At 38.0% G+C, this 25,175-nt stretch overlaps 1 protein-coding gene across 8 annotated transcripts in view; it reads left to right on the top strand.

The window, feature by feature from the left end:
* The window catches only part of FRMD3 (FERM domain containing 3), a 146,044-nt gene that overhangs the window by 98,083 nt on the left and 22,786 nt on the right, over positions 1-25,175 (top strand). For all 8 annotated transcript variants that reach the window (XM_051801440.1, XM_051801432.1, XM_051801434.1 and 5 more), the window contains 5 exons: positions 4,560-4,657; positions 5,887-6,010; positions 19,104-19,191; positions 21,032-21,120; positions 23,428-23,491. In XM_051801440.1, coding sequence (XP_051657400.1) covers positions 4,560-4,657; positions 5,887-6,010; positions 19,104-19,191; positions 21,032-21,120; positions 23,428-23,491 — 463 coding nt within the window. The remainder of the gene's footprint in view (positions 1-4,559; positions 4,658-5,886; positions 6,011-19,103; positions 19,192-21,031; positions 21,121-23,427; positions 23,492-25,175) is intronic.

A 25,175-nucleotide genomic window follows, 5' to 3' on the forward strand; every position in this document is an offset into this window, starting at 1 on the left:
TTACTCCAAGGCTTTAAATAGTGGCAAAAAGTTGAAAGTCCCTCTGCTATTTTCACAATGTCTTTCCTGATGATGCCCAACATTTTCTTGGCTTTGTTTTTGGCTGCCACTGCGCCTGAGTTGATGAATTCAGAGGCTGTCTGTGATGACTCCAAGATCTGTAACCTCTGTGTTTTATCAGTAGCTAATAGAGTGGTGGTTTTTCTAATTAATAAGATATCAAAATACTTCTCAAATATTAATAAGTAGGCAAGAAATATATTTTACAGAATATAATTATTTTTTCTATCACGGAATCACAGAATCACAGAATCAGTTAGGTTCGAATAGACCTCTCAGATCATTGAGTCCAGCCAATAATCGAACACCACCATATCAACTAGAACATGGCACTAAGTGCCACATCCAGTCTTTCCTTAAACACTTGCAGGGATGGTGACTCCTCCACCTCCCTGCACAGTCCATTCCAATGTCTAATCACCCTTTTTGTGAAGAAATTCTTCCTAATATTCAACTTAAACCTCCCTTGGTGCAGCTTGAGATTATGTCCTCTTGTCCTGTCACCAGTTTCCTGGGATAAGACACTGACTCCAACCTTGCTACAACCTCTTTTTGAGTAGCTGTAAAGAGTGATAAGGTCATCCCTGAGCCTCATTTTCTCCAGGCTAAACAACTCCAGCTTCCTCAGCCGCTATGCAGACACCTTATGCTCCAGACCTCTCACCAGCTTCATTGTCCTTCTCTGCACATTCTCCAGGACCTCAATGTCCTTCCTGAAGTGAGGGGCCCAGAAATGGACACAGTACTTGAGGTGTCGAGTACAGGGGGAGAATCCCTGGTTCTGCTGCCACACTATTCTTGACACAGCCCAGGATGCCACTGGCCTTCTTGTCCACCTAGATACTCTGCTGTCTCATGTTCAGCCTTCTTCTCTACATGACACTGTAAAGCATAGAAAATATGTTCTCTTAGTTGTGGTATTACATACTAGAATGTAGTTGTTAGTGTTTAGTTTAATTTCCTAGATTTTGGCAGGAAACTAGTGCTTCTGCAGTGTACTTAATGATATCTTCTGTAGTAGACAGAATGAAAACTTAGTATTCAGAATAATACTCGTGAAGAACTCATAAATTCTTCTGGGGGAGAAGGGCACCTAAACCAGAATTACTGGAAACATATTCATTTGCCTCCTGCCACTCTACCTGAGTATGCACAGTAGAATGGGAAAGAGCAGTGAGTCAAAGTCAGACATCACAATGAAATAATAATTTTTGAAGCATTTCTGGATCTCTGGAGGCGACCATATCTGTCATCTGTAAAGGCTGTGGCAACTCTGGGAGAACTATTTGTTATGGGAATAAACTGAATGAAGTGACTTGAACACAAGAAAAACCACTATGTGGCCAAACACAAAGTTTGGCTGTGGAAAAGCTTTCTTGCCTCACTGAACATCTTAAAATAGATAAATTGTCTGTTAAGCAATTAGCAACATGGTCTATGAGGGCCATGAAGCCTGCATATAAACAAGATATTGCTGGTCCTCCATCGGCAGTTGCAGGAAAGGCTTGGCTGACCTGGAGTTGAGTCATCTGTATTGCGAACAGATAATAGATGGAAATGGTAGCTTTTTGTAAATATGTAAGCACTGAAGTATGCATTTACTAGCTTGATGGTAAGCTTGAATACTTAGGGCTGTAAATAGGGCCATAAAGTTGTTCCAGGGCTTGGAAAAAAACAGCCATGGTGGAAGAACACCAGAAGCACCATAATCAGATCTGATATTGCAAGTTATTTCTGTAAGTGTATGCAGTGTTAAGTACATGCATAAACCTTACTGAACTCAGGAGTAAGGAGTGCATTTATAGGTCTTTACTGACCTGGACCATAAATTACTATATGAGGATTACAAGGAATGTCTGAAGTTGAGCCAACCTTTGGCAAAGGTTGCAACAATGGCTTTCAGTCAAGAAAGCATATATTTTCTGCATTTGAAAGAACTCCAAATTGTCTTGGTCTTGTTCCAGGCTGCCCTCTTGCCTTGGAGATCTCAGCCTGTCTTCATAGGAGAGGTGCTCCAGCTCTCTAATCAACTTGGTGGCTCTTCTCTGGACTAGTTCCAGCAAGTCCACGTCTTTCTTGTGTTGGAAACTGCAGAGCTTACCTCTAGGTAAGGTCTCATCAGAGTAGAGCAGAGGGAAAAAATCACTCTCTCAACCTGCTGGCCATGATCCTTTTGACACAGCCTAGGATACAGTTGGCCTTCTGGGGTGCAAATGCACACTGCCAGGTCATGTTGAGCTTTTCATCCACCAGCAACGTCAAGTCTTTCTCCTCAGGTCTGCTCTCAGTCCATCTCCACTCAGCCTGTATTTGTGCTTGGATTGCCCTGACACAGATGCAGGATCTTGCACTTGCACTTGTTGACTTTCATGAGGTTTGCACAAGCCCACCTCTGAAGTCTGTCAAGGTCCCTCTGGATGGCATTCGTTCCCTGACTGCACCAAACAGTTTGAGGTCATCTGCAAACCTGTTGGGGATACACTCAATCCCACTGTCCATGGAGCTGACTAAGATACCAAAAAGTGTCCTTCCCAGTAGCAACTTTACAACAGTGGAAATTTTCTGCAATTTTTTGTGATCTGGTTTTTAAATTATTTTTTTCATGCTGAACAACTTGCAGAACCAGTGATTTAGCTGGAGTGAATGGATAATACATTTCAATTAGCTTCATGCAATTGACAAAAATGCATACAGTGACAATTTAGATTAAAGAGTATATATTTTTATTGTAACAAAGCTAACTTTGAAGGTGTTTTTTTTCTTTTACAAATTACGATAGTTTCATATTTAAAACAGGCTTAAGCAAGAAACTAGTATAAATTCCTGATAACTGAGACTGTTATTGATGCAGGAATTTTATAATGACATCAACGTTCTTAGAACCTGGTCAACAACAAGCTGTTTGCTTAGAAATGCCACAAGTAGATCTGTTGACCTCACAGCTTGGCTAGCAAACCATGTTCTGAAATCTTGGTATGCCTTTTGTAGGTGGCTTTTTTTTGGCAGCACTTAAAAGCTGAGCACATTTTGGCCTCAAGCTAATGGTCACTCCGGAGAACCACATCCCAATTTTTCAACCTGGAAAGACTTACCAAAAAGTTTTCAGATAGGGACTGCTCAATTGCCCAAGTTTTATATGGTATCTGCATCAGTATACTGAGCCTTTTCCAGTACACTGTGATTGCAGATTAAGAATTTTTATTGCATATCACTGAGGCCTTTGGTTCACCCTGATGCAGATACTTTCTCTAGGGTCTACCTGTACCAAATTATGGAATTGAATTAGTGAGCTGTTACTGGACACTGATTACAGGGGGAAAAAATATGATGCAAAAAAAAAAAAAAGTCTTGAAGGGCAAGGTTCTTGTAGAACAATGAGAGCATATTGCTTTTCTCAGTGACAAGTGTATTGTACTTATTGCATTTTGTAATAATCCAAGGCAAGGAGGAAAATTTCTCTTGTCCTTCAGATAATACTTCCAGGCTTGTTCTTGGTGCAGGAGCTCGTAGTACACATAGAACCAGGTAACTTGGGAAAAATATTCTGACATCAGTATTATTCATAAAGCACATTTTTATTGGCTACACCATATGTAGCTCAAGGGTGGAGAGAACTGACAGCATCAAGGAACGTCCAGAAGGTCTGCAGAAGCCACTGGGTCTGATAGCACCCTCTAGATGGTTGACTTTGTCTAGTTAAAGCAATGTTTAGTTTATTTTCCCAGTGGGGTGAAGCTGGTGAATGGTGTGGCTGTAACCATCTAGGTGGCTAGGAAAGAAGCTGCGAGTGAGTCACAGGGCTATGAGTTGGTCCGTCTCTGGGAAACTGCTCTCCAGGAGAGAAAGCAGAAGAGAAAGTTGTGACCTCGCAGCTGTGCCACTCCACTTGCTATTAGAAATAAAGCTGCTCTGTAGGTAGAAGAAGCCTTTTTTCTTCTTCTCCCCAGTTCTCCCCAGTAGAAAAAGAAGAATAGGAGAGGTGACCCCCAGGCAGGGGGATCATGCCTGTTGCTCTACAGGGCTCTAGGAGTTGCTTCTGCCTCAAAACTTCATCTGGGATTCTTTGCAGATTAAAAAAAAAAAGAAGGGGTAAAAGTCCTCCCCACTGTCATCAGGGTGCTATTTTGTCTACAACAAGAGACAGATTTTCTTGTGTAAACCTATATATAATGAAAATAGGGATGCTCAAAACAGCTCACGTTACCATAATTTTTTCACATTACTAATGAGCATCATAATTTTACATTTTAATTAAAGCACTCTCCATGATATCCCTTAGTGGTTTTTTGTTACTTTTGCTCTCATTATTTCATTGTTATTGAAAAAAAAATTTAATTACATCTGTTTTTTCCTTGTGTTTGTGCTTTGCCTCTTTTTCCTTTCATTTAAAATAGTAAGAGAGAAGTCCAGAATAGTTGCGCAGCTGGTCTCACACTGATATGTTAAATCTGTTACAAAAAGATGTGACATTGTCTCTGAATTTTTTAATTATATTTCAGATACCTCTTATATCTACAAATAAAAAGGGACATTTTCCATGGCCGTTTGCTGTGTTCCTTTTCTGATGCTGCCTACTTGGGTGCCTGTATTGTCCAAGGTAAGTACAAACAGGAGCCTTTTTTAAATACTTCACTCATATGTGTGTTCAATAAAAAGAGCAATGCAAAACTGTTGGGTGAATATAGCTACCAGTAACTTTTGTTGAGCTTTTTTTTCAGTTGTACTCTTTTCCTGCATTGATATTCACTTAAAATGTTGTAAATAATTCAGCCGCTTAGCCAATGAAAACCAAATTGGAACTTAAAAATTAAAACCCAAAAATTGTGTTAGCATTTAAGTGAAGAAGTATGACATCAATATTAGACTCCACTTATCAACAAACCAAAACTCTGTTCTGAATTCTGAATGTAAATGTAGCCTTTTCCATTTGAACTAAGCAGAGAAAGTGTCATTCAGTGCTCTTTCTTATGGTAAAGAAGACCTGTGTAATCTCTGTCAAAAATAGAAGACGTACTTCAAGGAGAAGGAAATTTTATTTTGTTTTTCCTATCTTTTTTTTCTCCCTCTCTCTCTCCAGCATTTCCTGACGACCAAATTCAGGCATATGTGTTGAATTGTATATAGAGAAATAATCAGTTATATGTCTGATTACGGGCATCATATATGTGGAAGTTCCCATTTTTCTGCCTTTATGTGAATTAAGCTCTTAATGCATTATGAGACAGCATATCCAAACCAAAGCTGAGTCTAGACGGTATTAAAGCAGTCTCATTAAGAAAGTTAAAACACCAAATTCCATGTTTGGGTACCTAAGTGACACATCTTTTAGAAGAGGAATCAAATTCTGTGGGGTACCTTAAATAACATTATGGCCTGTGTTTCTCTGCTGGAACAGAATGAGATCAGTTCATACGAGTGAGGATAAATCGTGTGGAAAAGAGGTGAATCGGGAGTGCATTGTTTTAGTTCTGCCTACTAACAGAATGATAAATACTCAAAGGGGGAAGTTTGCCTATTCATCTGTTTCACAAAGCATGTTTCTGCTTTGTAAAAACGTTTCAAAGCAATAGTTTACTATTGCTAATTAACGCAGCAGTTAATAAGGCATGAACTTCACTTGAAACTCATTGACTGAAGTGGCAGTTATAAGGGTTTTGTTGTTTCAGTTAACTGTCACTTCTTTAAAGCAGCATTTCTTGAGAGATGCTGGATTCTTACTGAGCATGGAAGTATCTTGAATTACACTGCATTTACTGACTTCTTTCCCTATTAACTAATATTACAATTGGATTTTTCTGTTCTGTTTTGTATTTTGGATGTGTTTAGCTGAGCTTGGTGATTATGATCCTGATGAACACCCAGAGGACTATATCAGCGACTTTAGGATTTTTCCTAAGCAGTCACAAAAACTCGAGAAGAAAATAGCTGAAATGCATAAAAATGAATTCAGGTAATTTAAAATGCTGTTTAGTAAAGAGACAGCCAAGAAATACTTTTATCTGTTTTCAAATAGTGTATGTTAACTTAGGAGGGTTTGTTCCATAGATTATAATAGATGCTATATCAGTATGCTATCTACTATGCTGTATTTGAAAATGTGGTTTCAGCTTTGGGGGTTTTCTTTTCCTCTGCTTTATTAATCATAGCTGAGTGCTGGTAATTTAGATGTCATTTACTTGAAATGTATGTCTGATTATGGGAGCAGCTCACATTATGAGGGCTGCTCTGGTTGATTAGTGGAATAACATCTTTCATTTAGGAATCACATGTCTTTTGGTGTGAAATTTCTGTCTGTAGTGCAATTATAAAATTCTCAGTAGATATTGACCCGACTGAAACTATAATTAAGTTATTTTATCTGGAGGTTGTTAAAATAGTGGTGAATTGCAAAGAAATGTATTTAAGTAAATTCCTTGTAAGACTAAGGAGGTGAGATCCAGAGCTCTCTGCATGTCTTTTTCTGTCCTAAACTTTTAATACTCTAACAAGGGGGAAAGGAGAAAGATGGATTAGTCTAGTCACATACCAAAGTTAAATGTGTTTCAGGAGAGAAGTAGCAGTGAGTTGTGCAACTATACCCTCTTCAGGGTTGTTGGCGAATGACAGGCAAAACAGTCGAGAAGATAGCTTGCTTGATGCCCTCAGCATTTCGCTTAGTTGAGAATAGTCCTCAGAAAATCCAAAGAGGAATAGAAGGTGCAGAAAATCAAATGAAAGCAAACAATTATTACATTAACTAGAAGGATAGTTTTTATTGAAAGATTGTGGGGTCTTTTGCACTTGTTTAAAACCCCTGTGCTTTGTTTTTATGTTTCAATGCATTTGGAAAAAAAAAGAGAAAAATTCCTGTTCAGAGGAGTTAAAACTTCAAATACGTTTTTTTTCCAGAATCCTATCAAATATGTTTTTCAAGTGAAGTACAACATTCATGACAATAAGTTTGCCAGTAATAATGTGTCTTCTGTTTTCTCCTTCCTGAAACCTACATAATTTCTTTGTGTTTCTTTCGGTGAATGATGTTTTAAATGGCATGGTTGTATCTAATATTTTTAGAGCAGTCTAAAACGTGAAAGCCTTTTAAAAAAGGAAACAGAATTACTTTCAGTATTGTTCCATGCGGTGTCTGCAGATTTCCAAAGGATAAATTCAACCTTCATAAAACAATATCTTTCATCAGTTAAGCCAGGGTGCAATTGAAAAGACTTTTATGAATTCAGTCTTTAAAGAACAGGCTAGTCCTTTATTTAAACTTAGAAGGAGGGAAGGAAGGGTGATAGGCCAAAACTGGTGGGTTTTATATTTCATGATGCTAGGAGAGATGTATTTTCCTGTGTTGGTTTTTTTGTTTGTTTGTTTATGTGTAATTTTACCCATCCATTATGAACTTAATTAGCTAATTCCTTTGTTATGAATAACTAGACATATTTTTTACCTCATTTTTTAACCCTCTTTCCTGTTGGTGTATTCTGCCTGAACCCCTGACAGTAAATGTTACAAACTTTTGCACAGGTCTCTCTAGGATTCCCTTAGTCCTGAATCCCTCCCATCAATAGTTGCTCAGCATATGAGGATGTCCCCTGAATTTCTTCAGTAGTCTTGGCGAGGGACACTATTAATTATTGCCTTTTGGAAATCAGATGGTATCAGGCTGACTTCTTTTGCTTGTGGGTCTGCTGGTTCCTACAAAAAATTGAGGCATAACTATAATTTATAGCAGAATTTTCGCCATATACCCCACTTACATGTATATGTTCCTTAATTCTCTTTCTATTCTATATTTTACCAATTTATGTGGTACGAATTTTAGGCTCAGTGGCTTGTAGCTCTTTGCAGCTCTCAAGAACTGTCATCTTTATTTTCTGTTTTCTTTTGCTTGTGTCAGTACCTGCTATGCCTTACCTATTTGCCAGATTTCAGAGAACAAAGGCAGTTTCAGAGTTATCTGGATAGCTACTACTTGGCAATTTCCCCCTGTAGTTCTGTCTTCCGGAAATTGATCATCCTCTTATGTTTTTCATATCAGACACTCACTATCACATAGAAGTTTTACATTTTCCAGATATTTAATTCCACGGATCTCTATTCTAGGAGTACAAATTAATAAAATATATCTGCCACATAATGAACTATATATAGACAGGTCCAGTGTTAGATTATAAGATTTACATATCTAGCTGGAAAATATTACTCAGAGAAACACTGAGTTTGCCACCTTCTGTGTGGCACTGATTTACACATCTCTTTCGCTGCATTCAGCGAGTTGAATTATCTGATAAAAATTAATATTGTGCTGCTCAATGAGTATTTTTAAAAGTGCTGCAAGAGGTTCCTGGCCTTTTTTTAATAAGATACTCAAATGATGTGTTAGCTCAGAGCTAAAATATGAGAAGAACAGGTGAGATTAGAGCCCTTCTATTCTAGCTGCCATTCGGCTACCTTCATAATAGTTACCTCTGAGCTTCAGCACTGTGAGTCTGATTCTTTGGGTTTTTTTCACATGCGTAAACAAACAAATATTATGACATCTCTTATGTGCAACAGATTCCCATATAACTAAAGCCATATGGCTTGAAAGAGGTAATTTCTTCACTGAATCCTGTTTCAGCATCCTTAAGGCCTGGTCACATATTTTCTTCTGCCCTACAGCATGATGGAATAATTTGGCTTTAGAAAGGAACAAGAAGATCATGAGGGAGTGTTTGGGAAGCAGCAGTAGAATACTGTGTCAACTTCCAGTGACCTAGTGACTCATTAGGGGTCATTTAGAGCCCTTTTTTTTTTAATTACTGAAAGCAAATGTATGACATGATGCCCCTATTATCCTTTGTGGCTGTGAGAACATCACTGCATTTTAGCAAAATATTACCTTTTATGTGACTTTCTACTGCAGCTAATTGCAAAAACGTAAATGCGACAAACAGAAATGCATAGCAGGTTTATTGAGTTGTGATTGTCTTGTGACTTTTAATTAATTATTCTTCCCTCATTAAGAAAGGGAGAGGTACAGAGACAAAACAAAAGACGAAAATACCTTGTTATGAACTTGATATCAAGCTTCCACGGGCCAGACACCTGAATATACCGAGATTTCCTAAGGGAAAATGGACATAAGTCCCTATCAAGGGAATTTATATTTGTAGGAATAATGTTTTGGTGTGGTTTGGGTGGGGTTTTTTTCCCTGTTGTTTTGGGTTTCTGCTTGGGTTTTTGTTTGTTTGTTTTTTTTTTTGTTTTTTGGAAGAAAGTGATTGAAAATCAAGCTTTTTTTTTTTTTTATCCCACCTGAAAACTAGTGTGGTGGGGGGAAAAGTTTTCCCCCTGAAGTTATAAAATGGTAAACCCCCAGGGGGTGGTTACCCTTGAGGTTGAACCAATGAGCACTCTTGCAAAATATAAACATATCACCCAGACCGGAAAAGAAGAGTTGTTGTTGTAGTAGTTGTTGTTGGAGAGAGTGGCCATGTTGTAAAGCCATGAGGAGAAGGGGCAGAAGCCCCTCTGGGGAGCCACGGCTCCCCAGCCCCCGGGTGTGGGTCATAGTAACTCGGAAACAGTGTTAAACTGGACTGAGGTCTGTGACTGACAAGCTGGGAGTTTCTCCACTGTAAGCAACAGTAGGAGCAGCGACAGAAGCAGCAGCGTATGGAGGGCAGAGAGCCAAGAGATGAGAGAAGCAGCAGAGACAGCATGCAGCCAAGGAAGACACAGAGTTGTCTGAGAGAGAGAGCCAGCAGCAGAGAGAGAACTAAGCTCTACAGAGAGAGAGAGAGTTTGGGTAAGAACTGAAACAAACTCCCCAAACCCCTCTGAGACCTCCTAGAGAGGAGGAGGATGATGGACTCTTACTTGAAAACAGTCTTAGAGTGCTACAGCACTGAAAAGAGAGGAACTGAGAAGCTCGAGGCTTCCCAGAGCTGGACCAGGACAACCAAAGGAATGCGGAGGAGGGCTTCATGCCCCGCTGCTGATAAACTAAGCTAGCAGCCTGAGATCAGAGCCCAGGAGCTCTGTGAGGGAATTTGAATCCCCTGAAGGGGATCACGAAGCCATCACGAAGGCTTCTGCACTTCATTGATATGACGTGGTGAAGTGACCTTTGTCCTGGTAAATGCAGCCCATGGAAGAAAAAGACCCTTGCTTGGAGTCGAAGGGCCGAGAGGGGCTTGGAGACCCCTTCCCCTTGTGTGTACTGGCAGAGATTCAGCTACAGCTGCTGCATGGAAGAGAGAGAGATAGCCTGCTGCCCTAGAGACACTGCTGCTCTGAGAGTGGAAAATACTGTTTTATCATGGTAGAGATAGTTGAGATTGTGTGTGTAATGTATTATAATATTCATTTGTATAGTCATTGTAATATAATCCTTTCCCCCCATTTTGAGTCTCATTTGTTGTCTGGAAAACCCATCTCACACTGGGCTGAGATGTGGGAGGGGGGCTTGGACTTGAGAATTGGATTTTGGGGCTCTCAAACCATGACAACTAGCAATCCATTTTTACTTATTTCTGATATGAAATATTACACCGTGTAATTTATATATGAAAATGTTATGTAAAACATCATTAACTTATTTGAAAGACCCAAGTAAATTGTCAAGTAAATTATAGAGGTGCATGACCTATTCAATTTCCTGTTTCCCGTGTTTCCCATATGTCACAAGTTATTTATTATGCCCTGGGATGGCCAATGTGGATACAGTCTCAAGATGTCAGAATGCTACTGAATTGTCTGTTGTCTCCACTGTGTATATTGAATGTTCCAGCTTTTGCAAAAGTCACACGTGAAAGAACACCTTTTGGGAGAAGAAAAGGTTTCCTCTGAGGCTGCAAAATCACTGCCATATTCTGACAGTAACTATCGCAAAAGCAATTTAAAATTTTAAGCCAAAGGGAGTATTTTCTTGAAACCAGAGTAGGAAATTAATGCTTGAGTTTGATCAAAGCTAAATGAAAAGTGGTGTTTAAATTGGACTTGTCAGGTATATAACATTTTTATCCTTTGCTGCATCATCTACATTGTAACTTCTCAGTGAGGATTTAAGCACTTTTAACTTTCCTCTGCTTCTTTGACTCCTACTGTATTCCCCTTGCCATACCATCAGTTACCATGTGTGCTCTGACTCTGGTTGCAGCAGGAGTAAAGGATATCCTGGTTTCCACTGATCCAGCTTTCTCCTGCAGACATGGATCTGCCAATGGGACCACTGGCAAGCATAACTCCAATGCTACTATCAGAGTGCGATCTGGGAGGCTGTCCTAGAAGACGTGGCAGCAGTTGCTGAAAAGTGTTTTTCTTTGTGCATGTTAATATTGTTTCATTCAAAATTAAATCAACTTCTTGCATGGTGTTCAATACATTTGTGCTAAATGTACAGTGCTAAAACTAAATTCACATTTAGCAAGTCCAGAATAAGGTGGATTTGGTATTCCATTTAAGTGCTTCTTGCAATTAAGACTATATATTTTCTAGTTTTATGCATTTAATGCTGGCAGCACAATTATCTATGCTTTATATTTATCTCCTTGTACTATCCTAATCACACTGGCATTTAACAGCCTGCTATACATGAAGGGAATCCTATTGGAAGGCTGCTCCAAAACTTGCAAGTCATATTACAGGAGACAGAAGCCACTTGCTGGGGACTGAGGATATGTTGAGGTTTACATGGAGGTGAGGGACACATCTGGAAAGAGGCAGGATTTGGGCTGCTGCAGGGATAGGTGAGTTCCAGGCCTAAGAAGCCAAAGTCTTTGTAATTCCTAGCTATATAAAGTATACTGAGGACCTTGGAGAACTGAGAGGGACAATGATATGTAGTGGGAGTTCTCAGGCAGGCAGTGGTGATAGCTGCTCAGGGCCTCACTTACATTACAGCCCTGGCTGCACTGAATGCTCTCTTCATTTCAGCTTTGATAGCCAATGCTGCCTCACTTACAGTCTCGCAGCATAGGCATTTAGATTTACCTACCAGGCCATATGTTGGCATGTCACTGCAACTTTTAAAATAACTAATTCTCTCCAAGTTAGCAATCTGGTATTAAAATGCCGTTGTATGCTGTAATGGGAGAATAATTTTTTGTTTCTAATTCTGCCACATTTTCCTGGTGTTTTCTTTCTTTCACTCCATAGTTCATATCAGTTGTAATTTGGATGAATTAGAGACATAGTTGGAATCTAGTCACCTAGTCTTTTCCTGAAAGATTCTGTGTGTGCTGCTTTCCTCAAAGCTTTGTTCTCCTGAACCATATTTTTCTGATAGAAGTGTGCTTAAAACGAACTCAAATCAAGGAACCATTCTTGTTATTCTGGATGCGCTAACTAGAAAATAGTAAGTGAGGTGTTGTTTTGAGATGAAAATAATAAGTGAGGTGCTGGATTGGTGTTTGCATGGCACAGAGAATACTTCCAGAAGCTTTATGGTGAGGAACAGCTTTGAGTGAGCAGGAATTTAATGGAAGATGCAGTTGTAGTGGTAATCTAGAGAAAGCAACTTCACAGGCAAAAGAGTTGTCTTTTCCCTCCTCTTTTGAAAAACTGAAAAGATACATGGACACATAGGATTTTTTTAAATGGAATTCCAAGAAGTATTCAGTAGAAAGGATGATCTACTAGAACTGAAAAAGGCAGCAATTTTTTTGCAACATTAATAATTTTTTAGCTTTAGTGAAGATTTATTTTTTGTGTGTGCATGTGACTTTTTTTTTTTTTGACCTTTTTTTCCCTGCCAAGACTGGTCATAATCGTGATCTACAGATATGGTTGTTTTTACCACACTAGTTGTTGCCTGTCTCATGCCTGTTTGGATTCAGGTTCTGCACACTTAGCGTGCTGTTATCTTCGGATATCTGTGTGAAATTCTGCAGTGTAGGGATTTCTTTAGCAGCTGAAAGCACCTATTTCCTCTGCCCCCTCTGCCTTCTATGGACGGCAAGAGTTCAGGAACAACGCACAGATGATCAATATGATCAAACAATGTCCAATTTATTATTTAAATTAGTTAGCTTTTATACAGTCAGCTTTTTCCAGGTATGTGATTACAACGAAGTGATTGGATAGCTCATTCTGTGCCCGCGTTTCATAGCTTTAGCTTTAGGTCCCGATGCTCTGTCCACGCGTCCTGTCGTCATTCGTACCCCCAAAGTCCCTCCTATTGATCTGCCTTTAGGGACTTTCCTGGGACTTTCCAGTTTTCTCTTTATCTCCAGTTTCCCACAACTTTCAACTATAAACATACAGTTTTCACACAACTTGCAAGTATAAACACAGGGAGTTTCACACAGTTTGCAACTATAAACTATTCTTTTAATAACCTCCAAAGTTATGTCAAGTGAGGCCTACTGCTCCTCAGAACTGGCAATATGGATTGTTCACAAAGTGTCCATTTTCCTGCAAATACTCTACAGCCTTCCCTCCCTCTTTATTTGGGGAAGGCTTTACGGGCTAGGTGTGTCTGGACCAGAAATTTTAATCACCATGATAAACCCAGAAAGCTTAGTAGATTTCTCTGTATCATGGGAATAGATTTTAAATTAACAATAGGTAAATTAAAACTGCATCTGTTCTGTAAACGTATTCTATCTTTGAATAAGCTTAAAGCTGTCTCTATGTCACTGCATCAATTTATAGAGTAGAGTTGAAATACAAATATCTGAACACAGACTTCAGAGATACCATCTCATTTTGATCTCTGAAGGCAGAACAGTAATTTAAAATGTTCTGGTAGAAGGAATTACATAAGTGGCGCATATAATTATGGCATGCATAGTGTAAAATTAAAGCCATAAGCATTTAATAAACTCCATAAAAGAGTTTGGTTATTGTTTTAAAGTGATTTATTTGGGTTTTACTTGGTTTATATCTGTGTGAGAGAAAAAAAATGCAGTAAAATTAAAATTGGTATTTAATTGTTCTGCAGCTTTTTAGGTTTAGTATATTCCAGCAACATTTCAGCAGTTCATTTTCTTGCTAGATGAACATGGTTTTTTTTCCCATTTAAAGGCTTTCTTCCCCTTGATGCCAGGCCAGGCAGTTCTTGGGGAAAAGCACTGCTGCTTGGGCAATGTGCTGAGCCTGACCTTGCTATTCTGATGACCTGAACCACGGCCTACAATGCCATTTCATTTACCAGTGTCTTCATTTAGTGCTTTTCTTTGAAAATATCACCACTGTTGTGCTGTTGTTTCCACTACAACTAATAAACACAGTGCTTTTGTTTCAATACCATACAGTCTTCCTTAGCACCATTATTGTGACTAAAAACATCAGCAAACAGGCTTTATTTAAAAACATCTCCACTATGTGCCAAAATCTTCTGAGCTTAAAGTAAAAACTGCCCAAGACTTCTAGCACTATAATTTTATAGCTATTGGAGTCTCAACCACATGTAAAAAGATTTGAAGAAACAACAACAAAACCTCATTAACTTAGTAAGCAGTGCTGTGATCATTGTACAGTGTAGCTAAACACACTGATGCTTTATGCAGAGTTCTGTCTCTGTTTTAGGTTAAAAGGAAACCCAGATAACCCTGTTCTGCTGAGGGATGTGCTGTACAAGATCTGGGATATAACAAGGAGAATATTTAATGGATGGACATCTCTCTTGAAATTGTCACTGTGGTCTCTCCTGAGACTGCAGTAAAATATGTCCACAGTTGAAGGGCAGGGCAAAAAGCGGTTGATGGAGACTGAGCCTATGTTATTTAAAATGTTATGGCTGGTTTCTCCTTTTTTCATGGAGGTAAATATGTAATGTTTCTAGAGGCTAGATTGTTATGTATGTATTTATTTATTTTTTCAATTTATTACATTGAAACACCTTACAAACCATACATACCCAGAAATGAAACATGTATGGAACATACTCTACTAAGTATTGCTGTTGTGTTCTGCTGCAAGTACCTTTGCTTGACATAGAGATGAGGCAAATGGGTGGAAATAATTGTTATTATTACTAGTATGTTAATAGTAGTATCTCATCGCACTTTGTAAGTCAGTAAGAGAATCAGAGAAGACAAATGAAGTGACCTTACTAATGTCATTCAGGAAGCAGGAAACCAACAATAGCATTAAAAATGTTTTTTCTTTGCTGTTATTGCTATATGGTCTTCTTTATTAAAAGTAATTAATGCTCAATCCTGTGTTGTCTTATCCATAACTTTCACTGAGTTTCATGACTAGAGTAAACGTGTGAAGGGGAGAAACTTCTGGAGTGAATTGGTATTGGCAGCGAGCAAAACAAGTAAACCCTTGCTGTGACACACCCTGTTGAACTTTCTTGTGTTTGAAGTGCTTCAGAGTTGGGGACCCTGTGGGGAATAAACAGAGCTTTTACATCCTCTAGTGCGTACTTCTCATGAGCCTGAAGTTAAAAACAGAGTGTGTTGCAGACTTCTCACTCCTCTAATGAAGTATTTGTTTCATTCAATTTTATCTGGGACATTGGTTCCTAGGTTGAATCATAAATTTGTAGCTAATAATTGTGGAGCTCTAAATTCACAAGTAATCCACATTTACTGTATGTATCGTATGCAGAAACTTTTCTTGGTAGTGGTTTTTTTTAGTGGTCCTGTTCAAACCTTTGCCATGGCAAGGACCAACACTAGAAACACAGACACCAACTTTAAAGAGCAAGTGTATAAATTTACTATAGTGCAAACCAGCAAAGAATTACAAAAGAAGCAGTGAATTATAAAAGGATAAACTTATCAATGCACCTAATCATTACTATAGAGAGTGTCTCTGGTGATTAAGAAAGATACATCACCAGTTACCCCATTTAATACATTACCATAATCAGCATGCAGACCTGCACATCAATTTGGGAGCCCTCATTACAGTGAAAGGTTGGAGAACCACTCCCAGTAACTGGGAAATCTTACATAATGTGTCCACTCGCATGTGAGGCTTCTGTCTTTGCTGTGAGAGGGTCCAGCTTTTATACTGGTAAAAAAAACAAGCTTACATCACTTATTTGGTGCAGAAAATATCTAGCTTTCTTCTCTCCTAGGTTTTCCCCCAAAGCCTGGCCAGGGCTCAGAGGAAAATCAAGGGAGTTAGTTTGGACCAACTACTTTTGAGTGGGGCCGGTTGCCTACCTCCATGGCCTGGACTAGTCTCTAAACACAGAATGATGGATACATTCATAGCAAATACAAATCTTTACTAATTAAGTGTATACCAGTATACCTTACTAACAAGCATACATGTTTACACAGGCATAGTATTATGGATGTTACTAAGAATTATATAGAATTTTGGCTAATAAGCAGATACATGACTAAATATAACATTAGGTTGGAAGGTCCATCTAGAGGCCAACTCTGGCTCAGGGCCTGTTGTTCAGGCCTCAGCACTTCACCGTGCTGCAGCCAGGTGTGGTAGTGGCTGCAACGTGTAGAAAGGTAATATATCTTCTACTTAATGTTGAATATATACTGAAAAATAAATTAAGAGGAGTAAATGCACTGACAGAGAGACATGACTTTCCTGAGAGAACTGAGTTACAAACCAGCAAAATGCATAAATATTTCCTGTTTTTCCACTGTAAGAGGCAATAATTGAAACACATATACTAAGAAACTCTATAAATTCTTGTGTAAGGATGTTTGCTACATGTAGAAAGCTTAAAGGTTTTTAAACAAAGCAAATCAAAGCCATATCTAATGTTTGATCAGTGACTGGTAAAAAAATATTGACTTTGCTGATAGGATTTGCTACAGTTATATTTTTATTTAGTAAGAAAATTTTCATTACTAAGTTACAGATGAAAAGCGTATTATCAAGACTTAAATATTAACCCTTTGAGAAGAGATGAATGAGTAATTTTCATTTGATATTGCTCTTGACTCTTGTGTTTTGTGATGTTCTTTTAAGGCTTTGCACTGTTGCCATTTGATTAGCCTGTAATCCGATAAGATCAAATTTGTCCATCTTTTCTGCATTTTTTTTCCAAGTGCCACATCTTATTCCACTTGATGTGCACAAAACCACCATAGTTTCAGAGGCTATGGGTGGGGAGAGCTTGCTAATTTTTTTTAATGTGTCTCTGTAATATTTTTCCCCATTTCAATATGCCAAACCCCCAAACCACATTGTTACAAATTACTTGTCACTTTTTGGTGCATTCAAACCAGAAGATTGACTACTTTCCTTTGTAGCAGCAAAGGTAGCTGGATAAAAGATGCATTTTATAATCTTACATTTTTGTAAGGCTCAATATCCAATAAGCAATCAAACCATCTATTTGTTTGGCTTTTCACTATGGAACATAAGTATTCTAGGTAATTTAGGTCTAATTAATCAATTAGTTCTGTCAGGTGCAGTTGAATTGTACATGAAACAAATTTATTGCCTTTTTAAGGGTCATTTATGGTCTTAGAGTTGTGATTAAACACAAGGTTGTGACTTATTAATATTGAAAATGGAGAAAAAGTTCAGTGGAGCTACCAGGAAGTTGACTGGGAAAAATAAGCATTTTTCTTTTGCTTGCTGCTTTCATGCTGCTTTTTCATTAAGCATTTAACTGTGTAAATATCTATTTGTAATTCTTGGTGTTTCACTTGATACACATTCTTCTCCATTGGAAAGAGGTGAGGAAGAGACCAAAAAAAAAGAGAAAGAAGGCCACATCTCTAATATCATGGGGTATTTTCTTTGGTTTTGTGTGGGTTCTTTTTCAAAAGCAAAATATCCACAAAAATGTGGCCTTAAATAAAATGAAGGTTGTGTAATATTGAGAGAGATCCAAAATAAACACAGAAGAAGCCCAAGAAATATCATGGGATTGAGTGGGATATGGCGAACAGTGAAAATTAGCAATAGTTAAAACTTTGTAACAGAAAAGGTTATTACATTGCCACAGGGTGTCATCCTATTAGGTTCAAAATAGGATCTGATATCCACGAGTGTGCTAGGTGTTGTCTTAGTTGTTAAACTGAACTTTAGGCTAGATACAGAATATCTTATGTCAGTGCTTGTTGATTTCCAGCTACCGGGGAATAACAGATTTACAGGGAATTTATGCTACACCAACCCATAGTGCAGTTTTAAATGTCAGTTCCCATGTCCCATTGATCATAGTGTGAGGCTGGACTCTAAAGTGCAGGCATAAGATAAAGCATGACTATGTTCCTTGAAAATTTGTTTACTGTGGATTTTTTTTTTCTTTAGTTACTGTTGTTGGTTTTTTTTTTTTTTTTTTTATAATTTGCATGAGATTTTTGAGGCCTGGCTTTCTAAATGTCTTAGGTACTGTTCATTGTCATAAAACCATTTTATGTATCAGAATCATGTACTCTAGTTATGCAGATACATAAACGAAATAATAATTGAAACAGTTTGCTTTCAAACAGGCATTTTAAATCTGTATTAGAGCTTATTGTAATGGCAGGAGTTAGCAAAAGTCTAATAACAAAACTTACTCTAGAAGACTCTAAAAGACTCTAGAAGACTCTAAAAGACTCTAGAAGACTCAAGTCTTGCATGCCATGTTTCAGTCTTTAGCATATGTTCATTGTGGATTATAGACACCCTAAAAATAGGGGTGTATAAATGGAAATGCTGACAGATTATGATGTTGGTAGCAGGCACTGCTATAATTAGGCATGCATCTAAGTAGACAGTGTAATATGATTGTCATGCTTATGCCCTGCGCTGAAGGAATGTGTATTAATCTGCACAATCCTTTTAAACAAGTTGAGGAGCAAGAGTTTGTGGAAAAAAGATGCTGAGATTTATTTAATATTCAGGCTGATGTGATTGTATATGGAAAGAAAAGAAATATTGGACAATTCTGGCTAACTGTTGTTATCTTGAGATTGAGAAAAAACTTCAGGATTTACCTGAAAACATCGGACACTGTATAATTCAGAAGAAGAAAACATATGTAAAGTTTTCTATCTTTTTATTATAAGCAAAACATGGTTGAAATAGTTTGAATGTCAGTAAAAACTTTCCTCTGTTTTTAGGCATTTATACTCTACAGTCAAAAAATCTTTTTCTCCTATTTTCTTTTTGCTCTAAAACTGCTATTTCTTTTGTAATTTCAGAGGTCAGAGCCCAGCTATTGCTGAATTCAACTTGCTCCTGAAAGCATATTCTTTGGAAACTTACGGTGTTGATCCGCATCCATGCAAGGTAACAGTCTTTTTACTAACATTTAATGAAGTGTCTTTTTACTAATATTTACTTAAAACCCATTATTGAAATTGATTTAGCTCTGGTTTTTTATCCATGCACAAATAGTGAGTAATTTATTAAAGAACCTGCCCTAGAACTCTATATTATGCCTAAGACTTGGAAGAACACTGACAGCTTGACATTACTGCATCAGTCAAAGGAAAGTTTTCTCCAGAGGAAACAGAACATCATAGGAGAATCTAATAGAGTGTCATGACATTAAGCTTTGATTATACTTCATAATTTCTTTGCATTTAATGCAAAGGTCTCTTTTAAGCACTCTAGGTGTGAAATACTTTTTGTTTGCCAGGATTTTCAGGATTCAGCATTATTCTGTCCAGAGGGTGCAAAAAATTGATAATCCTTGGCAGATCAGTTTTTCAAACATCATCAAAATATGAAAATCTTACGAAGAACAACAAACCAGATGTACAAAGGGGAGAACCCACTTCCTATTCCCACCCCCCACTTTGCTATTTTGTGATCCTCTATAAGAAGGTGATTTTAATTAACAGTTCTGATTATCCTTTATACCTGCATTTTTAATTACGTGGTTGTATCTGCATAATCTGCAGTGTTTATTTTTAGTATTAATTGCTTTTGTTTTAACTGCTGCTTTTACTTTGGCTTGTATATTATCTCATCTGTTGGAACAGCAACACTGTTCAGGTAGATGTGCTGGTGGTTAGTGCCCTTAAGCAGTCAGCTCTAACACAAAGCTGCATAAGATGTTGTATATACTTTGTCAGGAATGGTGCTCCTGTGTGAAAGATGGGCTGGTTCAGAGCTCAGTGAAGTCAATGACAGTAAATTTTAGTTTGAAACTATACTGGAGATTTTCAAAGGACATCCCAGACTTAGGTTGGCACTTAGCACAGAGGCAAAACTGGTTCAGAATTTCCTCTTTACCTGTGTAACAGGGCTTTTAGTGTGGGGACAATCAGAAGTTTTGTGACCCATGCTTAAAGCAAATTTGTCTGTCTTCTGGCAGCAAACTACAAAGTAAAGTTCTTTGCTGGCTCCTTATGATGTGTTCTTTCCGGTGCTGTGGCTGCTACTCCAGAACCACCCCTGTTTCAATTCCCCTTTATTTTGTTGGTGGAACATCAAGCACAGTAAACTTGACTATCTTTAGTAAGATGAGGGTATGGAATTTGGGATGGACAGGAAATCCAATGGATACAAAACTCACCCGAATCATTAATCAAAAAGGATGAGCCAGAACCTTTATTGTAGAGTTAAAATTTTAAAATGGTCTCTTCTATTTGAAAGACAAGTATCAGCATATCTTCTTGTTTGTACTCGAGAATACTTGAGAATACTCAAGAATACTTGAGCACAAACCAGAAGCTTATAGTAGTAAATGCTGTCTGTCAGCAGTACTTTCAACACAACATCTTGCAGAGGAACAATGTATTCTGAAATCTTAAAAAATATCAGTGTTGAAGCAGATACAAATCCCTGGCTCATAGTTAGTCAGCCCATTAAGAATGGGACATAAACAGAAGTATATTTTCAATAAAATTAGTAAATATACCTCAGGAGTCCCTGTTATCAGCTACAGGTAGATAGAAAAAAAGCCTAAGATGCTGTTTCTCACTTAAATGCCTAGAAATAAATGAGGCCTGTATTGCCAAGAGCTGCCCTTTATCTTTAGAAATATACATTTTGAAGGCAAAATTTATTTTAAAAAGGCGAACAAAATAGAGGTAGTCTAGAGGGGGGTAGTGATTTACGGTCTCAGTAAGAAATACCTCACTAGATGAAGGAAAAATTATGTTTCCTTTTCTCTCTCAAGGACTCAGTTGGGACAACCACATTTCTAGGATTCACAGCTGCAGGATTTGTAGTTTTCCAGGGGAATAAAAGAATTCATTTGTTGAAATGGTAAGTACATGAAGTAAATGTATCTTAATAAGTAGGAGTATTTTCTCCTGTGTCTTTTCTTCTTCCTACTATCTTCACCTACATATGTTGTCTTTAAGGAGGACCATGTGAATATTCCTTCTCTTGCCCCATCATATTTCTGCTTCAAAGGATTTTAGATAAAAACAATAATAGTAACAACAACAACTTTGGTCTCATTCATCCTCCAATGAAAATTATTCCACGAGGTGCATTAGTCAAAATAATACGTGAATGTTAAAATTGAGTAAGTTGATTTTTCAGCTATGCTGTAAGTCACCAACGAGGCTTATTGGCAGAGATGTCTGGAATAGTTAACAAGAATTCACCCTAACCTTTATTTGACTCTTGTAAAAATATTGCTATTTCCTCTTTTCCTTAACCTCAATTTGAAAACTACAAAAGAACTTACTCAGTAAGCAGAGGAGGAGGTGAGAATGCCTTCAAGTTTCTTTTTTTCTTTTAGTCTCTTTTTTTTTCAAGAAGTGGGCACTTATGCAGTTGTCCTTGGTTTGTCTGGTTTTGCTGTTCTTTTATGCTTCTATAAAACATAATTGGTTAGCATCAGCCAGCCACATTTGAGGGAGAGGTAAAACAACTCCTGGAGGTGATGTAAATGCAGCTGGCCATGCTCTCAGAAGTATGGTGCACAGCGAGCAGTCATGCTTAGTTGTTGTTAAATCTCTTTTTAACCTGCTGTTACACGGGTGCCCACAGCAGTTACTTAGGTATGGGTGTTCCATCTCAGAGCTTTCAGCCTGTCTTGTGGTATCAAGATGGGCAGAAGGTGAAAAAGTGCTGAGGTAGTTTTTAAAGTAGAGCTGGACTTTTTACTGCATATCTGTAGAAACCTCCCTGATAGTTGAATAACCTGAAATCTTCGAAGGTGTAAAGTCAGTATAGTCCTGTCTGTACAATTCAGTTGTGGATCCCTGTGGATCTCTGGGGATGTGCCTGTCAAATGCCAACCACTTGCAATCCTGGATTTATGCTGCAGTTTCCCTGGGGTTAATTACAGGTAGCCCTGATCACAGTACTTCAGTGGTTTGTGCTTTTGGCATAAGGATGATTTTACTGTGATGTCAGTCTATGGTGCACAGAGGAGAGAATAGCCCTTGCCAAGCATTTGTCCACCATGCTATGGGAAAGTAATTCCGCAGCACTTAGTTTTCCAGGTTATTTAAGGACAACATATCCTCCTGGAGATCTAGGTATACTTATTTTGTCCATTGACATGTAAACCAGATACAAATGAAATTGCAATAGAAGAAAAGCCATTAAGCTATCTCAGTGTTACACTAGAGTTTGGGGTTGTGTGGTGAGGTTTATCTGATCGTCATGTACTGCTTCTTTCATTTCTAAGTTGTAGAAGTGAGTACTAGTAACTTTAACTAGTGTTAGCTGAAATTTGCATTACACTGTAAAAATCCAATTTCATATTTGAGATTTTATTTTCAATGTAATTTACGTTATTTACATTTTCAGTGTAATATAAGCTGGAATGTTTTTTGTTGTTGTTTATGTTAAGCAAAACTCTTGCTATAGTTTCAGGGATAGCATTGTCCTTGCCTCCAGAATTATTCCCATTTCATCTGACATCCAAAACTTTTAGAGAAGTTTATGAAAAAGCCCCACTATCTCTCATTTCAGCTCTGGTAATGATGAAATTTCCATTGTAATTTAAACAGAGGCATTGCCTTGCCTTTTTATGGTGCTCTGTTATTCCATATGTAGACTGAGCTTTCAACCTTGGTTAAATGAAATTTTAACATAAGTTTTCAACTCATCAGGCCTCTGTAGTAAGTTCTGTGAAACATTTTCTTTTTCTTCCTATTGTGTTCTGTAGTACGTAGTCAATTACTAAGATGTGTGATATGAAACCTCAAATAAATAAGTATAAATAAGTATAGAGAAAAAAGTATTATCTTTCCCTCAATTTAATTACAATAGACATTTTAAGATTTTAAGAGGATTCACAAACTGTGTCATAAATAGAGTGTAAATGTAAGTTTCTGTCTACCTTTGATTTCCTCTTCACTTTCCAGCAGCCAAAGTTAATTCTTTGAATGTGCATAGGCATATAAAAGAAATACTGTGGGCTTATGTCCTCTAAAGAAGATTGGAATATTAGATACTTCAATGCTAAAATTTGTAAGATTTCTGTAGAGGCCCTTTGTCATTTGACAACGTGCTTGACTTTGGGAATCAGGGAAACTTGCATGCGAGTTGCATTTCTTACTAGTAGAACTATCTGTTTTTCCTGTACTTAAATATTTTTTCTCTTTTTAGGTGTGATGTCTATAAACTAAAATTTGAAGGGAAGACTTTTTATGTGTTTGGAGCTCAGAAAGAGGTTAAGTTTAATATTTTTACAAAACTTCTCTATTTGATTAAGATCCGCTAAGACATAACATAATTTTTAAACTAAACCAACTTCTAAACAATCAATAATTGTACTTCATATTGTAACTAAAATATAGAATATTAATGAATGTTAAATTGCTGTTATCAAAAGAATGTTGTCATGGTTTGAGATAGCCCCAAAATCCAATCCCCTAGCTCCATTCCCCCTCCCACATCTCAACCTAATGTGAGATGGGTTTTTCCAGACAAAACACACCAGACTCAAAGTGGGGGAAAGGGAATATATTACAATGACTGTACAAATAAATACCATAGCACATTATACACACGATCACAACTATCTCTACCATGACATATGTATTTACAATGATCAGATCTCTTCTCCCCTCCAAATAAAAGTCCAGGAGGGAAAGAAGGACAGATCCCTTCCAGTCCTTAAGCAGCAGCATCTTCTGAGGCAGTAGTCTGTCTGTCTTCTCCACATGCAGCAGCTGATAGCTGGATTTCTGCCAGCACGCACGAGGGAGGTATTCAAGCTCCCTCGGCCCCCTTGACGCAGGCAAAGGGGTCTTCCGTGGGCTTCACTGCTCCTTCAGTTCAGGTGTTATCTGTCCTGGCCCTTGAGCAAAGACAATCCCACGAATGGGTTTGTCTTGGCCTGAGGCAGGGGTAACCCAAACCACTACAAATGTCTAATTTGCAAAAGGTTGAAACATTTTTCATTTAACATTCATACCATGCTATGTTGATTGTTCATGGTTTTGGTCATCTTTGGAGTCAAAGATTTAATTCATTTAAGATGCTGTACTCGTCCACTTTGAAGTACAGAAGATGACTGTATATGATTGAAAATTCAAGTGAGCATTTGTGCTGGTTTAAAGGTAAACCAGCAGGGGAAATGAACTCAACTCAAAAGAGAGATTATGTCAGAATAACAATTTAATAAAATAATACAATAAGTATGATTATACAGACAAACAATTGGTTTTAACCCACAAAACCCAAATATATAACCCAGCACCCTGGGGCATGAACAGAGTGGTGTTCTTTGGGCCTCCCTGAGTCCGAAGTAAAAGGAGAGGGGAAAACCTGTTGGTGAGAGTGCTGTTGCAGTCTGGTTGAAAAGTGGTGGTTGCAGTCCAGTCGAGAGTCGTGGTTGCAGTCTGGTTGAGAGCGGTGATCTGCAGTCTTCCTCTGAATCCCATGAGTGGTTAAAAAAGTCCCAAGACTCCAAGATTATATATCCTCCAGTTCAGGCAGGAATGCTCAGTACCTCCCTCAGGGTGGGGGTTTCCTTAATGAGTGTGAGTACAAGAGCAACTCCTGTCTCGCAGGCCTCTTAGCACCTAGTTTATAGCCTGAGGAGTCAGGCTCTATGTGCAGATGGTGTAAATGGTTCATTGATAACAGTTTCTGGGAAATGGCATGGAAGGCTATAGAATACACAGTTTTGGGTTACACCCATACCATGATGAACTGGTCAGTCAGGCTCTATGGGCAGATGGTGTAAGGTTTTGGGTTACACCCATCCAGTGATTAACTGGTCCCAGTTGTTCTAACTAGGACAGCATTGACACCTGGATCAATTTGCGTTATTTTTGGATAAGCACAATGTCCTCAAATCTTGATCAGCTGAATAGGCTATAGTTTGTCCCACGTAGTTAGGAGTTATA

Source organism: Manacus candei, unplaced genomic scaffold (genome assembly GCF_025592945.1).
Source record: "Manacus candei isolate 608988 ecotype Guabito, Panama unplaced genomic scaffold, ASM2559294v1 h1tg000051l, whole genome shotgun sequence".
NCBI classification, from domain to species: Eukaryota; Metazoa; Chordata; class Aves; order Passeriformes; family Pipridae; genus Manacus; species Manacus candei.